Source organism: Acomys minous (assembly GCF_964271855.1).
Source record: "Acomys minous genome assembly, chromosome: 15".
NCBI lineage: Eukaryota > Metazoa > Chordata > Mammalia > Rodentia > Muridae > Acomys > Acomys minous.
This window is the reverse complement of record NC_140497.1, coordinates 93,217,566-93,238,596: the sequence shown is the minus strand read 5'-3', so window position 1 is coordinate 93,238,596 and position 21,031 is coordinate 93,217,566. Positions and strand designations below refer to the sequence as shown.

The following is a 21,031-nucleotide window of genomic DNA, read 5'->3' as shown; positions in this document are numbered from 1 at the left end:
AGCACCTCAACTTGTCCAAGCTCATCTTCCGTCCTCTGCATCCAGCGTCCACTCTGTCCAGTCTTTCCTATTACTGCAAGCAGTACTGTCATCCAAATGATTACTCAACTGCTCAAAACGGAAATATGGACACCGTCCTGAAATGATTCACATTCCTTAGTCCCATCAGCAATTACTGCTGCTGAAGAGTCTTAAAGATGCCTTACGTCATGGGCCACTATCCAGTCACACCGCCACTGCATCACATGCAGTCAACGACGCTGACTACGGGGTTTCTGCAGTGCCCCTAGACTGGCTGCTTTTACAACTCCATTCAACACCAGGGACTAACCTTTTAGAAGGTAAACCCCACCGTGCCACTGCCTCTTTCAACAGATCACATCAAGGACAGCTCGGCGTCGGTTGAATAAAAACTGCCCGGGTCTGCCGCTTGAATTCTTTACGTCGGCTATCCAGCTTCTTATTTTATATCCAAGCCATGGGTTTTTCCTCTGTTGAGTTCTTACAAATAAAAATGATTATTGGCCTCTTCTTTTCCAGATCTCTCTCATGTCTAGTTTCTTTGCATTCTATAGTTTTAATCTTTTCAAAAATGAATTAATGTGTGTGTCTTTATGTATATGGGTGTCTTGCCTGTATGGACGTATGTGCACCACATGTGTGCAGCTAATCACAGAGGCCAGAAGAGGATGTGGGGCCATCTGAGGCTGGAATCACAGAAGGCTGTGAAAGCCTCTACAGGGGTGACGGGAACTGAACTCATGTCCTCTGCAAGAGCAGCCGACCTCTCCTGGCTCCCAATAGTTTTATTTTAAATGGGACTGCCTTAAAGTCCCCGATCCTAATGTCACTGTAATATAAACATTGTCACTTACCAAATGCACTGCAAGTCTCTGCCTTGTAAGAGGTAAGTGCATTTTCTCTTTACTGTTAGTGTTTGCTAATATATTAGTGGGTCCCGGCAGCTCTAGAAAGCATGGCTTCTCAGGCCTAAAGAAAACACTAACTACAAGGCTCCCAGAGCCACTGCTTTACAGGCATGGGGTTCTGTGGTTTTGATGACAACATTTCAGTATACATCTATTGGAAAATCCAAGCAGTTAGGGCCAACACAGGCTGTAAAATATAACCTTGTCTCAGAGAAAGAGGGTGGGCTGGGCTGGGGTGGTTAAGAGCACTTGCTACTCTCCCAGGGGCCCTGGGTTCAGTCTGCAATGTCTACATGGTAGCTTACAAATGTTCCAGGGGACTGGACACCCTCTCTGGCCTCTGCGGTCACTGCACACATGGTACACACACACACATACAAGCAAAGAGGCAAACAGTAGAAGAAAGTGCTATGAAGGAGGCAATGAGAGGAGGGAGGAGGAGGAAGGAGGATGCAGGAGGAGGGCGGAGAGCTGAGGAACACTGAGAGTATTTTTAAAACCACAGGAAGGCCAGGTGTGGTGGCGCACGCCTTTAATCCCAGCACTTGGGAGGCAGAGGCAGGTGGGTCGCTGAGACGCAGAGGCCAGCCTGGTCTACAGAGAGAGTCTAGGACAGCCAAGGCTATACAGAGAAACCCTGTCTCAAAAAACAAAACAAACAAAAAACCCCCAGGAAAACACCATGATATGATATAAGCCACTTAAAATTATATGTGTACATACATACATACATGCATGTATTTTTAATGGAGTTTTGTCACATGGAGTCACGATGTGATCCCCCCCCCCAAAGCTATGTGCCCCCCCACCCCCCACATCAGGCCTGGGACCCCCGCCCCCTTCCCCTTGAACGCAAGAGTCTTCCGAAACAATACAGGCCAGTGCCATTTCCCTCGTTTCACCTTCCAGGACCTGAAGGTAAGATCCGACTGTGGAAGACACCACACGCTTCAGACACGGGACTTGGAGAAATAAAGCTGAAAATGCCCTAGGAAGTTTCCCTGGGGACTGGCTCTTACAGTCTGGGAAGGTGTTAGTAACCTGCCTAGGAAGCAGCACGAAACCTACAAACACTCGGTGTAAAGCCTATTATCACAATGGCTGACCTGGCAATTTATCTCCAAAGGGCAACAGTGGCGTGTGCATTGAGGGCTAAGCAATGACTGTTTGATTGAACTCCACGGCTGACTGATCAGACTGGAAAAGCCATAAACCCACGAGTTAAACTTACAACGCCCTCTCCCTAAATCAGTGCGATTCCAAGCTTTACTCTAAATATTCTTATATTCAGTGATAAGTGTAGCCGTCCTCAGCTTCTTCAGACTACCATAGAGACCAACAGCTAGTGAAAATACAGAGACTAAGCAACTAACCTGGGCCCGTAGGGGCGCACAGGGACTGAGTCGCCAACTGGAGAGCATCATGGGAGTGACCTCTGCACATGTGTAACAGCTGTGTGGCTCTGCCTTCCTGTGGGACTCCTAACAGCAGGGGCCGGGGCTGTCTCTGACTCTGCAACCCTTTCCTCCTACTGGACCGCTTCATCTAGCCTTGGGCTTTGAGGCAGAGGAAACAACAGTAGCCCCTTATCCTGACAGTCCTGCCTTCTATCACAGCAGCAGTGCAGCCTGCCGACATGGACTAGGACACCTAATTATCCACTTTCCAAGCCTTCCAGGCCGTTACTCCCAAGCAGGACAGTAAGAGACTATGTCTTATTAGTTTTATATTTATAATTCCCTGTGAAATAGCTTCCAAGAGAATGATGGCCGAGTGAGTGATTATAGGGCTTTAAAATCCAGGTTAGGCAGTATCTCTCAGCAGAAAGACTACTATGGGAGGCTTTGATTTTAATTCCAGCTTTCTAAGTCAACCCACAAGCTTGCACAGACCAGGCAACTTCGGTGTTTCTCATTTCCTCCATCTACCATGTGGCTACGCTCCCCACGCCCTCTTCTGGAGATGACACACAGATGAACCATGCTGAGCACTCTGCACAACAGCGATATAAATACATTCTCTGTCTCTTTTCTGTTGCTGCTTTGTTTTCCCAGGCTTATGATTACCTATAAGTTCTTTTGAGAGAAAATAATAAAGCCAGAGATCAGAAGGTGCTCATAAAAGCTTTAGGTTTACTCTTTAATGGAGTGCCACGCTGCTCCCAGTGGGTCCAGGTGACTCTGAGGAGATTCTCCTGCCTCTTCAGAGGCTCTGAGCTCAGTTTGCAGGTACACATTACCACCAATTATAAGCATCCAATTTAAAAACAAAAGTATAAACACTCTCCTTCTGGAGGATGTACAGTTTGCTAAAACCCAAATAAGGAGCAATAAACATAGAATGAAGAGCCAGAAATAAAAGATTTGAGAAAATCGGGGCAGAGGTGGCACACTCTTCCATCCAGCTCTCAGGAGCCAGAGCAGGTGGATCTAAGAATAGAAAAAGTCTTCATGGAGTGCTTCCTGTTTATTTCAATTAAGCTGAAAAAAGATTCTTTGTAAAGTTCAACATATTTTAGCTACATTCCCCTGTTTTGTTTATTTGGTTGGTTTGGTTTGGTTTGGTGTTTTTGAGACAGACTTTCTCTGTTTAACAGCCCTGGCTGTCCTGGACTCACTCTGTAGACCAGGCTGGCCTCGAACTCACAGAGACCCACCTGCCTCTCCCTCCCAGGTGCTGGGGTTAAAGGCCTTGCTGCTGTTTTTATTGTATGTGACGTAATATTATCCTTCATTTGGATACCACCATTCACTTTCCCCCTTCAAACACGGACTCAAAAAAAAAAAAAAATCACAATATCTCTGGGAAGGAAACTTTGAAACAGCATTTCAATATTACAGAGGCTCCTCAGCTCCCCAGCTCCTTTAAAATGTGCTCAGGTGCACAGAAAAGGGAAACAGCCGACTGTCCACACTGCTAGTTTCCTGAAGCTTGGCAGGAAACTTGTGTGTGTGTGTGCGTGTTGAAGTCATGTTATCAGTTCCGGCAGTATTAAGTCGCAAAGTAGGGGCAGACAGCCCACCAGTTTAGACTCTCACTTTTGTGACACCCTCCAAGGTCATTCACTGGTGCATGACGTAGCAAACGGTAACACCTCAGCAATCAAACAGCGGACACAGACATTGCCCGTAAGCTGGCTTGCCCCTGTCAGCCTCACCCGCGTCTCACTGCCTGTCCGCGTCTCACTGCCTGTCCGTCTTATGCTTTCCTTACTGAACACTGTCAGGGTCCTGATATACTGAAGCTACGGCCCACAGACACTTCCACATGGTGAATATTGACAAGAATGTTCCACAAGCAATGTAGGGTTCACAGCTCTTGGCTTCCCATAACCAGGGAGTGCGCTAGCATTCCCAATGGAATATCAGCATCCCGGAATAGTATGTATCCTTTTAGGATTGATTTATTTATGTATGTATGTTACAGTGCTCTATCTGCATGTACACATGCAGGCCAGAAGAGGGCATCAGATCACATTAGACATGGTTGTGAGCCACTGTGTGGCTGCTGGGAATTGAACCCAGGACCTGTGGAGGATTAGCTAGCGCTCTTAACCACTGAACTGTCTCTCCAGCCCCAGAATATCTATTGCTCAAGAGCTAATATTTTTCCAGTCTTAAATTCTGAAATTAGTGTATGCTACAGACACTTGGCTGCTGACTGCTTTTGCCTCGTGCAGGCTTTAGTTAGCATACTTTTGTTTGGTGAGGTTTTATACTACTGAAAACGGACTTGAAAGGGCTCCTGTATAATATTATCATCCTGTGGAAGCACTGGGTAGGAACATCAGAGGACTCTTCCTCTGTTATACTCAACCAAATAAGGGGGCAATTTCTACCCCAAATTACTGGAGGAAACGCTTGGTTCTATTTCTACTCCAAAATATAGATAGAAAAAAATTTGGTTTCACCTGACTGACACATTGTAATTCTTTACAAATTCTCTTCAGGTCAGATACAGATTTTATTCTGTTCCAACATTTACAGAAAAATCTGTATTATTAATGATTTCTGTTTGTGAAATCATGATCATTCCTTTATTACCTGAATCATAATTCTAAAGAGCTATTAAACAAGGTCAAGAAGTCATTTTGGTATAAAATCAAAGTCATAATTAAAAAGGATTAAAACTTATTTTCAAACTTGTGATGCTTTTATTTTTGGAGTAAAAAAATAGTCAAATTAATTTAACCCAAGGGAGGACGCTCTGTTTTTCCTTTTGTTCATATCTCGCCCAAGGTTTAAGATGAATGAATTCATAGGTGTCTCATGTATTTCCTTATGAAAACATTAACAGGCTGTACTATAAAAAGCGGGGTTTTACTACACCTCACTGTCCAACATTACGATAAAATCTTTCTCATGCACACACGGTCCACAGGTATTTGTTGAACATTTATAGAATCAACTGCACTTAATATATCAGCAGGTTTTTTCCTATGTCCAGAAAGCTGAACTTACATAATAACCTGCTAGTTAGGATATGCCTACAGAGTAGATATAGATCCAATTCAGTCTATACTTGTTACTTTTGAAATGACCATATAATAATTACTGTCTGAAACACTAAAATTTGGAACCACCAAAGGTAAAAATTACTATGTTAATATTTTCAGCCTTTAAAACCTCATACAGCACACGTGGAATGGCAAGGGGGATTATTTCCCCAATTGATCCCTGATAAATATGGATGAGAACAAAATTATCACATCAGCTTTGGGAGGTCATGCAACAACACAAACCATTTAAAAAAGAATTAATAATTAGTGATAAAACTATATGTATTGAATGAGCAAGTCACATGCATGACAGGACCACGTAACCTGCAGCAGGAGAGGACAGTGGGGCACTCCAGGAAGGAGACAGAAGGGGGACAGTGGACACTCCAGGAAGGAGACAGAAGGGGGACAGTGGACACTCCAGGAAGGAGACAGAAGGGGGGACAGTGGACACTCCAGGAAGGAGACAGAAGGGGGACAGTGGACACTCCAGGAAGGAGACAGAAGGGGGACAGTGGACACTCCAGGAAGGAGACAGAAGGGGGACAGTGGACACTCCAGGAAGGAGACAGAAGGGGGGACAGTGGACACTCCAGGAAGGAGACAGAAGGGGGACAGTGGACACTCCAGGAAGGAGACAGAAGGGGGGGGACAGTGGACACTCCAGGAAGGAGACAGAAGGGGGGACAGTGGACACTCCAGGAAGGAGACAGAAGGGGGGACAGTGGACACTCCAGGAAGGAGACAGAAGGGGGACAGTGGACACTCCAGGAAGGAGACAGAAGGGGGGGACAGTGGACACTCCAGGAAGGAGACAGAAGGGGGACAGTGGACACTCCAGGAAGGAGACAGAAGGGGGGACAGTGGACACTCCAGGAAGGAGACAGAAGGGGGACAGTGGACACTCCAGGAAGGAGACAGAAGGGGGGGACAGTGGACACTCCAGGAAGGAGACAGAAGGGGGGACAGTGGACACTCCAGGAAGGAGACAGAAGGGGGACAGTGGACACTCCAGGAAGGAGACAGAAGGGGGGGACAGTGGACACTCCAGGAAGGAGACAGAAGGGGGGACAGTGGACACTCCAGGAAGGAGACAGAAGGGGGACAGTGGACACTCCAGGAAGGAGACAGAAGGGGGGGACAGTGGACACTCCAGGAAGGAGACAGAAGGGGGACAGTGGACACTCCAGGAAGGAGACAGAAGGGGGGACAGTGGACACTCCAGGAAGGAGACAGAAGGGGGGACAGTGGACACTCCAGGAAGGAGACAGAAGGGGGACAGTGGACACTCCAGGAAGGAGACAGAAGGGGGGGACAGTGGACACTCCAGGAAGGAGACAGAAGGGGGACAGTGGACACTCCAGGAAGGAGACAGAAGGGGGGGACAGTGGACACTCCAGGAAGGAGACAGAAGGGGGACAGTGGACACTCCAGGAAGGAGACAGAAGGGGGGGACAGTGGACACTCCAGGAAGGAGACAGAAGGGGGGGACAGTGGACACTCCAGGAAGGAGACAGAAGGGGGACAGTGGACACTCCAGGAAGGAGACAGAAGGGGGACAGTGGACACTCCAGGAAGGAGACAGAAGGGGGGACAGTGGACACTCCAGGAAGGAGACAGAAGGGGGGGACAGTGGACACTCCAGGAAGGAGACAGAAGGGGGACAGTGGACACTCCAGGAAGGAGACAGAAGGGGGACAGTGGACACTCCAGGAAGGAGACAGAAGGGGGACAGTGGACACTCCAGGAAGGAGACAGAAGGGGGGACAGTGGACACTCCAGGAAGGAGACAGAAGGGGGACAGTGGACACTCCAGGAAGGAGACAGAAGGGGGACAGTGGACACTCCAGGAAGGAGACAGAAGGGGGGACAGTGGACACTCCAGGAAGGAGACAGAAGGGGGACAGTGGACACTCCAGGAAGGAGACAGAAGGGGGGACAGTGGACACTCCAGGAAGGAGACAGAAGGGGGGACAGTGGACACTCCAGGATGGAGACAGAAGGGGGGGACAGTGGACACTCCAGGAAGGAGACAGAAGGGGGACAGTGGACACTCCAGGAAGGAGACAGAAGGGGGACAGTGGACACTCCAGGGGAGAGAGAAGGGGGGGACAGTGGACACTCCAGGAAGGAGACAGAAGGGGGACAGTGGACACTCCAGGAAGGAGACAGAAGGGGGACAGTGGACACTCCAGGAAGGAGACAGAAGGGGGACAGTGGACACTCCAGGAAGGAGACAGAAGGGGGGACAGTGGACACTCCAGGAAGGAGACAGAAGGGGAGACAGTGGACACTCCAGGAAGGAGACAGAAGGGGGACAGTGGACACTCCAGGAAGGAGACAGAAGGGGAGACAGTGGACACTCCAGGAAGGAGACAGAAGGGGGGCAGTGGACACTCCAGGAAGGAGACAGGAAGAGGCATAGAAGGAAGGGGAGAGGGAACCACAGGAGGAGGAAATGCAGGAGGGAGAGCGGGAGAGGGGGACGGGGAGTAGTGGGAAGACAAACAGAAGGGGGATATTGGAGAAATGAAAGTCTTGCCAATCTAATCTCACTTTATAAGTATATTTCATTGAGCGTCTCACTTTGTAAGTGCTTGGTGTGAGTCCTAAGAAAAGGGATTACTGTACCTTGCTACTGACAGTCATAAATAATTGTCTATGATTATTCTGTTTTAGAAAGGAAAGTGACTAAAATGGATGGGTTCTTTGCACCAATGCCTACATTATATCCTAGTTAAGTCCTGGTATGGGGCAAAGAGAAGCAGACTTTTACCACAGTGTGCCGCACATCTCAGGGCCATGAAGACATCTTCAGCACTATCAAAACACCCTGAAAGCTAAGTTAGACAAACTTTGTACCTTTTATCCACATATAAATAATGTATATTAGGAAAGAATCCTCATCTAATGAAAGATAAATTTACTATCTTAAAATAAAAGTTAGGATGCTTTTGCAGAAACAATAATAATCTTTATTTATAGCAAGTAAAACGAAACACCAAAAGGGCTTTTTAACCAGCTACAGCACCACACAGAAACCCCACACAACATCAGTGCTGCTCTTCTTGACTTCAGGAGAAACAGGGCCCTGGCTTATAGAACGTTCTTTTTGCTTAAGAGGTTTGTGAACTCTACAAGCAGTCCAGATAATCAAGGGTCAATTCTATAAGGCGAGTTTTTGTTTGTTTGTTTTCTTGAGTTTTTTTCTTGTTGATGTTTGCTTTTTGAATGCGATAGCTACATGTTAGTTGTCTCATTAAAGTAAAAGTTAGAAATGCTAATTTTTCTAATTATTGTATAACATACATACATTGGAATATATTTGAATATATTTGGGTGTTTTAAAAAAATATTCTTGCTAATGTTTATATCACCGTAATGTTCAATAATTCTTGATAAGTAAAAAGAAAATAATAAACATAATCTATAAAAATCAAGATTTATTTTATAAATAAGCCAAACCAGATTCTTAGCACCTAAAAAATTTCATAAATTTTTATATCTATTTTAAACAAATATTTAGGATTTCCATGCATTTAAAAAATATTACGGGGACTGGAGAGATGGATCAGTGGTTAAGAGCACTGACTGTTCTTCCAGAGGTCCTGAGTTCAATTCCCAGCAACCACATGGTAGCTCACAACCAGCTATAATGAGATCTGATGCCCTCATCTGGTGTGCATAAAGACAGTGTACTCATATACATAAAACTAAAAAATAGTACATAATCATTATAGGTCCAAGTACATTATAGGTCCAAGTACATAACGTTACATAACCAACTACGATTCACTTTTGTTTAGTGAGCATCCTATAAACTATGACAGTATTCGCAAGTCCCAAGTTAGGGAATATTTACATGAAATCAAAAGTAGACCCTCACTACCATGAACAGGAGCTAGAACAGAAAATGGCAGCAGCATGCAGTAAGAACGATCCTGCCTTCTGGAACTTTTGCTTCAGTGACCTTAACGTTCATAAACACTTGTGTGTGCTCATCGGCCATGCTTTGAAATCTAACCTTGATATAAACTACCTTGATAGAGGACGCGAACGATGGTCCTGTGAAGACTGTTGGAAAGGACAGCATGTGCGCGGTTCTGACAGTTTCCGGTTTTACAGACTGTAATGTTTGTTTATTGCTGCGCCTGATGTGTTTCTCTGTCCCCTGTCACCTGCCCTGCATACTTGTACTCTCACAAGCCACAGTCACAGTTTATCAGATTTCTTGGCCAGGACAGCACATGTCCACAGACAGAACACGGTCAAGGCCTGGAAGTGTGCTACTAGAGCACGCTTACCTGTGGGTAGGCCTTTTCCTCTCAGCCGGTCCCGAATCGCCTGACTTCGATCAGGCTTTTCCTCACTGCCACAGGAGAGCTGATCTGTCTGCACACAGGTAATCAAAAACCAAGATGGAGAAAAATCATCTTTTTTGGTCAGTAACTGTCCACAGAATAGCACGTTAGCCAATCCTGAGAGTTCTGTACCACGGAAAGAGACTGTAATCTTTATGGTCTGGATGAGACGTTATGTGGACCAGGACCGGCCATCTTCAGAAACTTAAAGGCAACAAAACACAGAGTGTTTTGGTTCAGAGTACTGTGCCTCAGACTCAGGCTAAAATTAGCTCCATTTGAAAGCAGTAATTTGAGGCATTCTTGTTTTCTCCTTCTGATAACTATTTTCATCTCTCAAATTAGACTTATACAACTTTAAAGCTACATTTATTTTTGTATAATAACATTTTCTCCTGGTTGCAGTTATATATTGAGAATACCAGTTTATGCTATTTCAGAAGTATTTCCCCAGATACTGTGTGCCAGAATTACATAGCCTGCTAAACTTTTACTCTGGATATGCTGGCAAGTGACAGTTTAGATTGATGCTCTATGAAATCCTCTTTATAACAAAAGTGCCCCAGCACTCTGAAATCTCAATGACTCTAACCGTGAGTATTTATATAAAACATCCCGTGTCACATTAGGTTGAACTGTACATTATACAGAACGGAAAGTTAGAACAGGAGCCTATGTGGATGAGCAGAGCCAGGGAAAACATACAATAAAACTGGAAAGAGAACTGTGATGCCGAGTTAAATGTAGTTCAAAAGGCATGTGCCCTCGCTTGCATCTACACGCACACAGCATACGACTTCTCCTTTACTGAAGCTCGAGCATAGAGAAAAAATCCTATTTAAGAGAAGATTTAGATGAAGTATGCCTGAAATGACGCTGCCCTTGAACTGCACAATCGGCATCAGTCGCAGTGCACTCACTGCTGCTTAGAGGAAACAGTGAAGGTGACTGTTACAGGTACTCGTGCATGTCTGCTTTGGGGCCGCAGCCAATCACAGCTGCCCTTCAGAGGACAGTGACGCTGTGTGAGCACTGCACCGTTCATTCCGAATGTTATAGCTTATTCTGAAAGCGGCCTTGTGTGGCGCACAGTGTTCTGACTTTCATAACTATTACAGATGCTCTGACCACAGTCAGAAGGACCTGGAAGCGCTTCAGTCACCTTCACAGGGCACCTGTCTGGTAACGTGGATGGCTATGCTGCTTGATAATCATATTTACAGTTGGTCAGAGTGAAGGTGATACTTGAGGAACCAAGGCACTTGGGCTCACGGCTAATTAACCTTAGCAAGGGCTTTGACTATAGCTATGTGCGTGGGCGCAGGAACAGCAAGGCCTTGGGGTCAGCTTCTTCTGACCGTGACTCTGTTACGTGTCACAGCATATTTCAGCAGCTTTAGTTTTGTTTTTGGAAAAGAATATATGGAAATAAAACAAATAAAACAGGAGCAGCAGCAGCAAGAGAACACTATCGGTCGGCCCCACTGCCTGCACGCCTCCCCGTGACAGCTGTCACTGCCGTCTGCTGGGATTTTGACAGCTCACCTTTTGTCCAGGAGACCTCTGAGCCTGTTTATCACGATATATGGCCATGTGTGTGAAATAGGTAAATAATCCATTTACCAGGCAGTATTTTGGTTACGATGGAGGAACTAAACCTCTAGAGGACAAAAGAATTAAGAGGAAGCCAGCACAAAATGGTGGCCCACACAGAAAAGGGACAAGCATTGAGGGGCCACCACACAGGGAGAGGGGTAAGTATATATGCCCATCAGAAAGCCACAGACCGGCGACAGCCTCAGCCAGAGAGAATCGGCAGAACAGATTATTAGATTCAGAATTTATTCTTGGGTTCCTCACATCCTGGATGAGAGAAAATGGAGGCATTCGAGTCTCAGGCAGCAGCAGATGCAAGGATTCCCTACAGTGAAGAGTGCTGAGAAGCGCATCGGGGAGCCCGGCAATGAGGGGCAGGAAAGAAGTCTAGAAATAAGCAGGAGGGACATTCAGGATTTCTGCAAGAGCTCTGTGGGAAAAGATCAGAGGAGGAAAATGGAAAAGGATGGACTAGTCCTGCTTATTAATACCATGGCTCTAGACTCTTCTTGGATAAAGTTCTTTTACTTTTTCTTAAGAGTTATTCATTTAGTAAGTATACAGTGTTTTGCCTGTATGTATGCTTGCACACCAGAAGAGGACACCGGATCTCATTATAAATGGCTGTGAGCCACCATGTGGTTGAAGGGAATTCAAGTCAGGACCTCTGGAAAAGCAGACAGTGCTGCTAGGATAAAGTTGAAAGAGAGAGAGAAGAGAGAAGAGAGGGAGAGAGGGAGAGAGAGAGAGAGAGAGAGAGAGAGAGAGAGAGAGAGAGAGAGAGAAGAAAGCAAAGAAAGAAAAAAGGTAGCTTTCAGAAAATATGGAAGACTAATTAACTACAATAGAATTCTTAATTAATTAATTAATTTATTTTTCCAGGGTCTCTCTGTGTAGCCTTGGCTGTCTTGGACTTGCTTTGTAAACCAGGCCTTGAACTCACAGCGATCTGCTGCCTCTGCCTCCCAGTGCTGGGATTAAAGGCGTGCGCCACAGCTCCCAGCTCTAAATTTTAAAGTATTGTTTGGAGTAAACAATCAACATTAAAACAACAAATTCCATCTTTATCCTTAATCTTGGAAAACTGTGTTATACATTTAAAGAAAACATGTGATGTTATTGCATTTCAAAATGTGTTTACAAGTTGGACCTGTAGCTTACCCCGGGAATATTCCCCAGAACCAGCTTCACCAACTGTTTCACGTAGGAAAACGAAGGCGCACAGTTGCTATTCCTAATGTGGGCACTGCAGGCATCCAGGACAGTTCGCGCCGACACCCGAGCATAAATAACATCCTCACACATGCCCAGGAGAATGCTGTTGAGATGATCTCCCAACTTGATGGGCTAAAATTAAAGGGAAAGCCACATTAATAAATGTAAATATTTTTACTATGAGAGAATTCTTTTTTTTTTTTTTTTAAATAGGAATCTCAAAACTATAGCAAATATTTGAAGAAAATGGATTATTTTCTACTGGTGATTATATCTTGCTGATCTTTTGATCAAAAAACTTAATAGAAAGAAGTTAATATGTCTTCTGTAGATATAAAATGTGACCCAAAAAAGCTGTTGATTTTTGTAATGAGGAAATTTTTCTTTTTTTCTGTCTGTTTGGCAGGGTCTCGCTGCACAGCCCTGGCTAACCTGGCCCTTTCTTTTTGACCAGGCTGGCCGTGAACTCAGAGACTCCAGCTTCACTTCCCAAATGCTGGGATTAAAGGTGTGAGCCACTGTGTCTGGCAGAAGTGGAACCCTTTGATTACTCGGGCACACTGAGAAATAGGGATAGTATTTCAATAGTCAGTGTTCAATACATTTGATATTTGTAGGATACGGTGGAAGATTCCAGATAAGGAAACACCAAGAGCAGCTAAATGAGAGTCTCATTAATCTGATGAAACAAGTCAGAGTGTGAAATTACTTGATAGCTAAAATTGATTTTTAAGTTACACCATCCAAATGGCCAATAAACATATAAAAGGATGCTTAGCATCGTTCCGCTTGAAGAAATACATCACAACCACAAAAAGCAGTGCTGGGCCAGGGTGCAGGTCCTTGGCAGAATGTATGCTTAGCACATGTGGGGTACTGGGCTCAATCTCCAGTCCCCTGCGAGTGTATTTGAAAAATTCAAATTCTAATAACATTACATATTGGCCAACCACTGTGGAGAGCTGTGTAGGCTCCAACATCTACTTGTTCTAAATGAGGGTGTTCTGGTAGCATATGACACCCCATCCTCTGAGGTATTATTTTATCCCTTGTGTTACAGCGCAGAGGCAATTTCCTGTAAAACCTAGTAGGGATCTAATCATAAGCCTCGGCTTTGTTTTTCCGTTTCCCCAACAGAGTATTCATTACATTACGCTGTAATTATCTATTTAGCTGTCTGTGTCTTTCAGTAGACTCTGTAGGTACGGCCAACAGCAGGCCTGAAGTCCAGTGTTCTGTCTGATATAAGATATGTTTATTAAATATTTTAATGTTAAAGTATTTCTACAATAAAGTGTGATCTTATATTGCGCCTCTATTTTGCATTATTTACATTGACTTTATTTCCAGGTATGTTAGCTGTGGAGTGCTGCACTTTATGTGATAGTTATGGTGTATAACAAGTAATAGCAATATCTCCAGTAACAACTGACTTTCTCATTTATATTTACAGAATTGAAACAATGGAGAGAAAGAAAATACGCAGAAATTTCCCAAGGGTAAAGTAGATTGAGCTAAGCTGAATAATATCATTTATCTCATGACTTTTTAAAGATGTATAAATTTGGACTAAAAGCTCATAGTATTTAGATCTTCTGATATCCAATAAAAAATGAATCTGCTTTGGTTCTGATTTCTCAATAAATAAAACAAGCCCATTTTTCCTTCTTCCTATTATTTTCTTGTGTGTTTGTATGTAGTGTTTGTGCTGTGTGTGTGTGTGTGTTTGTGTTGTGTGTTTGTGCTGTGTGTATAGTGTTTGTGCTTTGTGTGCTGTGTGAGTATGCTGTGTGTGTGTAGTGTTTATGCTGTGTGTGCTGTGTGAGTATGCTGGGTGTGTGTAGTGTTTGTGCTGTGTGAGTGTGGTGTGTGTGAGGGTGTGTGTTCTGTGTGAGTGTGCTGTGCATGTGTGTGTATGTGCGCTGTGTGTGTGTGTGCTGTGTGTGTGTGCTGTGTGTGTGTGTGCTGCATGTGAGTGTGTGTGCTGTGTGTGTGTAGTGTTTGTGCTGTGTGTCTTGTGTATGTGGGTGGTGTTTATGTGTGTAGTGATTGTGCTGTGTGTGTGTGTTTATGCTGTATGTGTCTGTAGTATTTGTGCTGTGCTGTGTGTGTGTGGTGTTTGTGCTGTGTCTCTCCACACTGTCTTTTGAGGCAGGGTCTCTCCCCTAAAACTGCAGCCCACTCATTAATCACAACATGGCTGGCCAGTGAGTTCTAGAAACACACCCATCTCCCTCTCCCAGGCACTAATGCTACAAATATGCTTGCTCGTGTCCTGCTTTTGTGTGGGTGACTGAGACCCCAAGACAGACTGTCATGATTGTGGGCAATCAGTTACTGTCTGAGCTATCTCCTTAGCCCTAAAGGAAATACAAAATGTTGCAGCTCAGCTTTGATGAATAAAGCTGTTTACGCCATTATGTTTACACTGAGATTTCACGAATCAGAATTATTCCAGGACAGAAATAGTCAAAGTGGCACAGTGGTTGCCAGAGTCCACGGTCTGAGGGTTAACCTCGGGTACATGCCTGCAATCTGACATGCCAAGAGCCCAGGAGTAACTAAGTTCCCACAGCCTTAAAGGCCTAAAACAGGGATAGAGCTCCTGCCTTCCCTACCACGGGCTGACTGGGACAGTGGTGCCACCTCTGCTATCACAGGCTGTGTCAGGGGTGGGGCACTATTTCCCCCATAACAGGCTGATTGCAACAGAGGTGCCCCTCTTCCCTAACCCAGGCAAAGGGCTACAGAGCTGTCAGCGCAAGCCAGACTCGCCAGACACTTCAATGAGTAGATGATTAAAAACGAAGTCGTCTAGCATTCACCACGTGGAAGAGCCCAGCTCCACCTCACAGGCTGCCCCTGAAACTAGACAGTGACTGCCACAATTCCACCAGGCTCGCTGTCAGTTCATTCTGACACGCTGACAGTGTGTCTATGAACAACCAGTGTAAAATGCCTGTGTGCCTGGCAGCATGCTGCAGAATGCACACAATCACACCAAAGGCTTTGTAAAAAGTATGAATGTGTATCAATATAAAAATGCCCCAAACGTGAAACAACTTACTTGGCTTTGAGGTACTTCATGATCTGCCCCCCAATACAGCGTCATTCCAAGAGAGTAAATATGGATCTAGGAATGGAATGTTTCATTAAAAAAAAATCACTTCGTGGTAAAACAAAACGAAACAACAAAAGTAACAAGTAAAATACTTTCTTTGCTTCAAAGGAAGCATAATATGTAATTTGAGAAAAACCATTTTGCATCTTACATAAAAGTACAGGCAAGATTAAAATAGGAAATTAGAACGGCACTGATTAAACTAGACACACACTCCCCGATGCCAACTCAGAGTGGCTGCTAACGATAATCATTTTGCTGGCTTTCACTCAGTTTCTTTATGCAAACCAGAGCAAATGTGAAGATGTGCTCCTAACCCTTCTCTTAGGTGACACTTAAAATGTGCTCTAGCCTTGGTTCTTACTCACCAGCAGAGATCTGTCTACACTAACCGCTGGAGAGCTTACCCTTTCTTCACTGCTCCACAGAATTGTACTGTCTACTGCAGTTTTATTTTCTAATAACAGTTCTTGACATAGTGAGCGCCTAGTAAGCCGGGACTCCATAGTGAGACCCTGTCTTTAAAAATATCTCGAGAGGCAGTTATATAAAGACGAGAGCTTTGAAGGAAAGACATATGATGCTGGAAGCTGTCACCTGCACACCAGAAGAGGGCACCAGATCTCATTATAGATGGTTGTGAGCCACCATGTGGTTGCTGGGAATTGAACTCAGGACCTTTGGAAGAGCAGTCAGTGCTCTTAACCTCTGAGCCATCTCTCCAGCCCCTTTTTTGTTCTTTGTTTTTTGTTTTGTTTTGTTTTTTTGAGACAGGGTTTCTCTGTGCAGCCTTGGCTGTCCTGGACTCCCTTTGTAGACCAGGCTAGTTTAGAGCTCACAGCAATCCGCCTGCCTCTGCCTCCAGAGTGCTGGCATCACAGGTGTGTGCCACTGTGCCACTGACTCTTAACCTCTCAAAAAAAAAAATAATATAAAACATGTGAATCCTCTGTCCAGAAAAATAAGCGCACACCTTTTTTCACACAATATAAATGTTGTACCTTTAAATGGCCTTCTGAGCCCAGGGCTTTGTCTCTGAGGATATTGTGGAATCTGATGCTACCCTGCTACGTGAAGCAATTACACACACATACGTGGTTATCACAGCCTGTGCATATTCTGTGCTGTGTGTTACATGTATGCAACCTTGCTTCCAATGACTAAACACTAGTCCTCACAATTATTTTTGTATTAGTATTTCCTAAGAATGATAAAAAGCCTCTCACAAATCATTTTAAACGTTTAGTAAAGGGGATAGGAAACAGTTTTGCAGAATAGCTTAGCATATGTGAGGCCTTGAGTTTAATTCTGAGCATGCATTCCAAAAACCAAAGCAAAACTCCCAAACAAACAAAAACCCCTAAAAAAAAAAAATCAAGATGTCAATTTTTTCATTTAAAAATTAATTTTTCTACCCACTAATTATCTTTTATCACACCTTACCGACCCAAATACACCTGCCTGGCTTTTGAGATATACATCTGATGAGGTTCTTAGCTCTCAGCTTCTCAGGTCTGGGAACATGAGTACACATGGACTGCAACCCAAAAGGCGTTCCATGCTCTGGAGGAGCCACACCCTGCAGAACAAGTCCATGGACCTGCTGGATTGGATGTGTGGGGCCTGCTCTGCAGTCGGGTGCGTGGGGCCCGCTCTGCAGTTGGATGCGTGGGGCCCACTTGGAGTCAGATGCGTGGGGCCTGCTCTGCAGTCGGATGCGTGGGGCCCGCTCTGCAGTCAGGTGCGTGGGGCCCACTCTGCAGTCGGGTGCGTGGGGCCCGCTCTGCAGTCGGGTGCGTGGGGCCCGCTCTGCAGTTGGATGCGTGGGGCCCACTTGGAGTCAGATGCGTGGGGCCTGCTCTGCAGTCGGATGCGTGGGGCCCGCTCTGCAGTCGGATGCGTGGGGCCCGCTCTGCAGGGCTCCCTGTATCTCTCTTTCGTGGGACCCAGTTTCCATCAACAGGGCTTGTTCTTTCATCATCGTAAGATAATCTGGATCTACCATGCCCTGGGCTTACACAACTAAGATGCTACACAGTTCAAAGCTGAGACAATAATGTTACTTGACAAGATTAGCAAGTTAAGGCATTAAAATGAATAACTAAGAAAACAGCTTATTAGCTAGTATTACATAATATAGTGAAAGCTTATTCCGTGTGTGTGTGTGTGTGTGTGTGTGTGTGTGTGTGTGTGTGTGTGTGAGAGTGTCACTGGGGACTGAGTCAAGCAGCAGAGCAAGCATTCTACCACTTAGCTGTTCCTCATCCTCAGAGCTAACGTATGACAGTGCTTTTGTGCCTACTAGAACTGCAGCATGCCGTGTCATTTATTTACTGTGGTACAAATAGGCACCTGACAGCAACCACTACGGCATGTATCTGATCCATGTAAAGAACATACACACTGCTGTGCAACAGAGCACCAATGCTTGTTCATTTTGCAAAGCTGCAGCTCTGAGCCCACTGAGCAGTGATGTCCCCTCACCTGTCCCTGTCGCCTTCCTGAGTGACTTGACTTCACATGACCGTTTTCTTCAGAGGGTCGTGTGGAAGGAACTGGATGTGCTTCTTCATGTTTGGGCTTATTGCACTTGATAAAATGTCCTCTAAGTTTATCTCAAAGACCTTGCTGCCGCACGGACCATGTTTTCCTGTTTCTTGTTCTATTGGATGTATAACATTCATTGTATGTATGTCTACACACACGTGTGCTCTTCACTGGCCATGTGACGCTTTCAGTTCATGGCTATCATGCATGATACAGTAGGCATGGGTATGTGATTATTTCTTTGAATTTCTGCAGGATCACATAATAATTCTGCCTTTTTAAAAAACCTCTTTAGCCACCGCTATGTTATTTTTCACAACAACTATATTAAGAAGTAGGTTACTCAGTAAAAGGGGAATGTCATAAAAAAAGTCAGAGAAGCAAAAGCTTCATCTAACTTTTCTAGTTATTCAGAGGGACATGTGCCTATGTACACAGCTGCTCGTTTTGTGCCCTTCATAGGGATGATAAGTGTACAGTTTATAAGCTCTCCCTGAATGTAAGGAACATGTCCCCACGTCAGGCTCCAGGGGACATTTCACCACGCAGGGCAAAGGTACTGCGCATGTGTGTATGTACAGACATTTCCAGTATAACTAACTCATCTCCACATTCATCAAAGTACCTCATACAACATAAGCTACATATGCGGATGGTAGACACACTGTGCTGTTCAAAAAGCAACAATAAAAGAGTCTACATATGTCCAGTAAAGATGCAGTTTCCACTGAACATTTTCAGCCAGAGGTATGTGAATCGGTAACTATAGAAATCCACCTATCCAAAAAAAAAAAATCCCAGCACTCGGGAGGCAGAGGCAGGCGGATCGCTGTGAGCTTCAGGCTAGCCTGGTCTACAAAGCAAGTCCAGGACAGCCAAGACTAACACAGAGAAACCCTGTCTGCGGGGGGGAGGGGGGGTGGGGGGGGTGGGGGGTGGGGGGGAGTGGGTGGGGTGGGGGGAGAATCCATCTATCACAGGCTTCGGAGAGACTTTTTTGTTGGAGTCTGGTCTGGTGCTTTATGTTTGTTAATCACTTGCCCCCAAAGAATGTTAATGTTTATAAGCAGACTGTCAGGTACCCCCTGAATTGCTGTTTAACCTTGCCTCAGAAATTACTCCTGACTGGCTGATTAAAAAGCCTAAAGCTGGGCGGGGCAGAATGGGGTAGGTGTGGCCAAAGTTCTCAGGCTTTGGGAGGAGGATCTTGGGAAGGAGCAGCTGGGACCGGAGGAGGGAGCTGAGGAGATGCCCACGGGACAGCAAAGACCCATGTGGGCCCAGAGGAGGAACTCTCAAGTTCCACATGAAAGAAATGGTCCAGATGAACAACCTTTTGGTATTTGGGGATTGTGGATTGGAAGGTAGCCCAAACAGAAATTATGAGAAGCAGATGGCATGGGATGGAGGCTGGGAGACAACGGAGGGGAGCTAAGGAGGTGATGTCTGCCATGCCCCAGGTGGTAAGGCTGTTCTAAAATATATCAGGCGTCTGTGTCTTTATAGATTGTGAAAGTGGGTTAAACAGTACTGCTGTAACAATTACAAGCCTGATAATAAACACTTACCAGGCCATACATTTAAAGAGTTCAGGAAAGTGACGGTACAGGGATATACAGTTATTTCCTTGATCCATATTTATATTTATATTGAAGCACATGAGGCTTCAAAAATGAAAAAGCCAAAAGACCCTATTGTTGCAGTTTGAATAGGTAGGGTCCCACAGACTCAGGTGTTTGGATGCTTGGCCCATGGGGAGTGGTGCTTTTAGGAGGTGTGGCTTTTTTTTTTTTTTGAGGATGTGTCACTGTGTGGGCTTTGAGGTGTCCTGTGCTCGAGCTACGTCCAGTGTGGCGCAGTCTCCTGCAGCTGCCTGCAGATCAGACGCAGAACGCTTGGCTCATGCAGCATCGTGTCCGCCTCCAGTGTCCTCCTCCATGCAGCCACACTTCTAGAAAGGATGATAACGGATTAAGCTGGGGGCTGGAGAGATGGCTCAGAGGTTAGGAGCACTGTCTGTTCCTCCAAAGGTCCTGAGTTCAATTCCCAGCAACCACGTGGTGGCTCACAGCCATCTATAATGAGATCTGGTGCCCTCTTCTGAGGGGGCAGGCACACACGCGGGCAGAACACTGTATATGTAATAAATAAATAAAAGATAATGGGTTAAGCCCCAGAAACTGTAAGCCAGCCTCAATTAAGTGTTTTTCTTTATAAGAGCTGCCTTGGTCATGGTGTCTCTTCACAGCAATAAAACCTCAACTAAGACAGAAGTCGGTACTGGAGGCCGGGGTGTTGCTGTCATAGGCCTGGCCGGGACTTTATTTTGAAGAATGTGGCTTTGGAGACTTTAGGCTAGGAAATCGGCAGAACGCTCTAAGCTCTGTTTAATGGGCCATCCTGGCAGAAGCATGAAAACAATGGTGCTGAGGGTGACTTGAACTGTGGGGGCTGGCTCAAGAGGCTCTGAGGAGAAGAATTTTAGTATGTTACCTAGAGATTGTTCTTGTGACATTTTTGTGACAAACATGGCTGCCTTTTGCCCTTGGCTAGAGAGTCTGAAGAGGCTAAAGTGAAGAGATTTATATTAATTGCATTGGCAAAGGAAATCTCACAACAGCCTAGAATAGCGTCCGACATGTTGTTATTAGTGTTAGGAGTGTTTTGATGAAAAGGAGCAAGCCGAGCTATGGTTCAAGGAGAAGGGGGCACCAGGAAGTGGAATGGCGCTACATCCTGCATCCAAGGAGACAAACAGACTGAA

At 45.2% G+C, this 21,031-nt stretch overlaps 1 protein-coding gene across 10 annotated transcripts in view; it reads right to left on the bottom strand.

Moving 5' to 3' along the window:
* PTPN13 (protein tyrosine phosphatase non-receptor type 13) overlaps positions 1-21,031 on the bottom strand; it is a 163,049-nt gene that overhangs the window by 89,901 nt on the left and 52,117 nt on the right. For all 10 annotated transcript variants that reach the window (XM_084758209.1, XM_084758212.1, XM_084758216.1 and 7 more), the window contains exons 4-6: positions 15,667-15,732; positions 12,546-12,731; positions 9,732-9,819 (exon numbers count right to left, since the gene is read on the bottom strand). In XM_084758209.1, the coding sequence (XP_084614335.1) occupies positions 9,732-9,819; positions 12,546-12,731; positions 15,667-15,732 (340 nt within the window). The remainder of the gene's footprint in view (positions 1-9,731; positions 9,820-12,545; positions 12,732-15,666; positions 15,733-21,031) is intronic.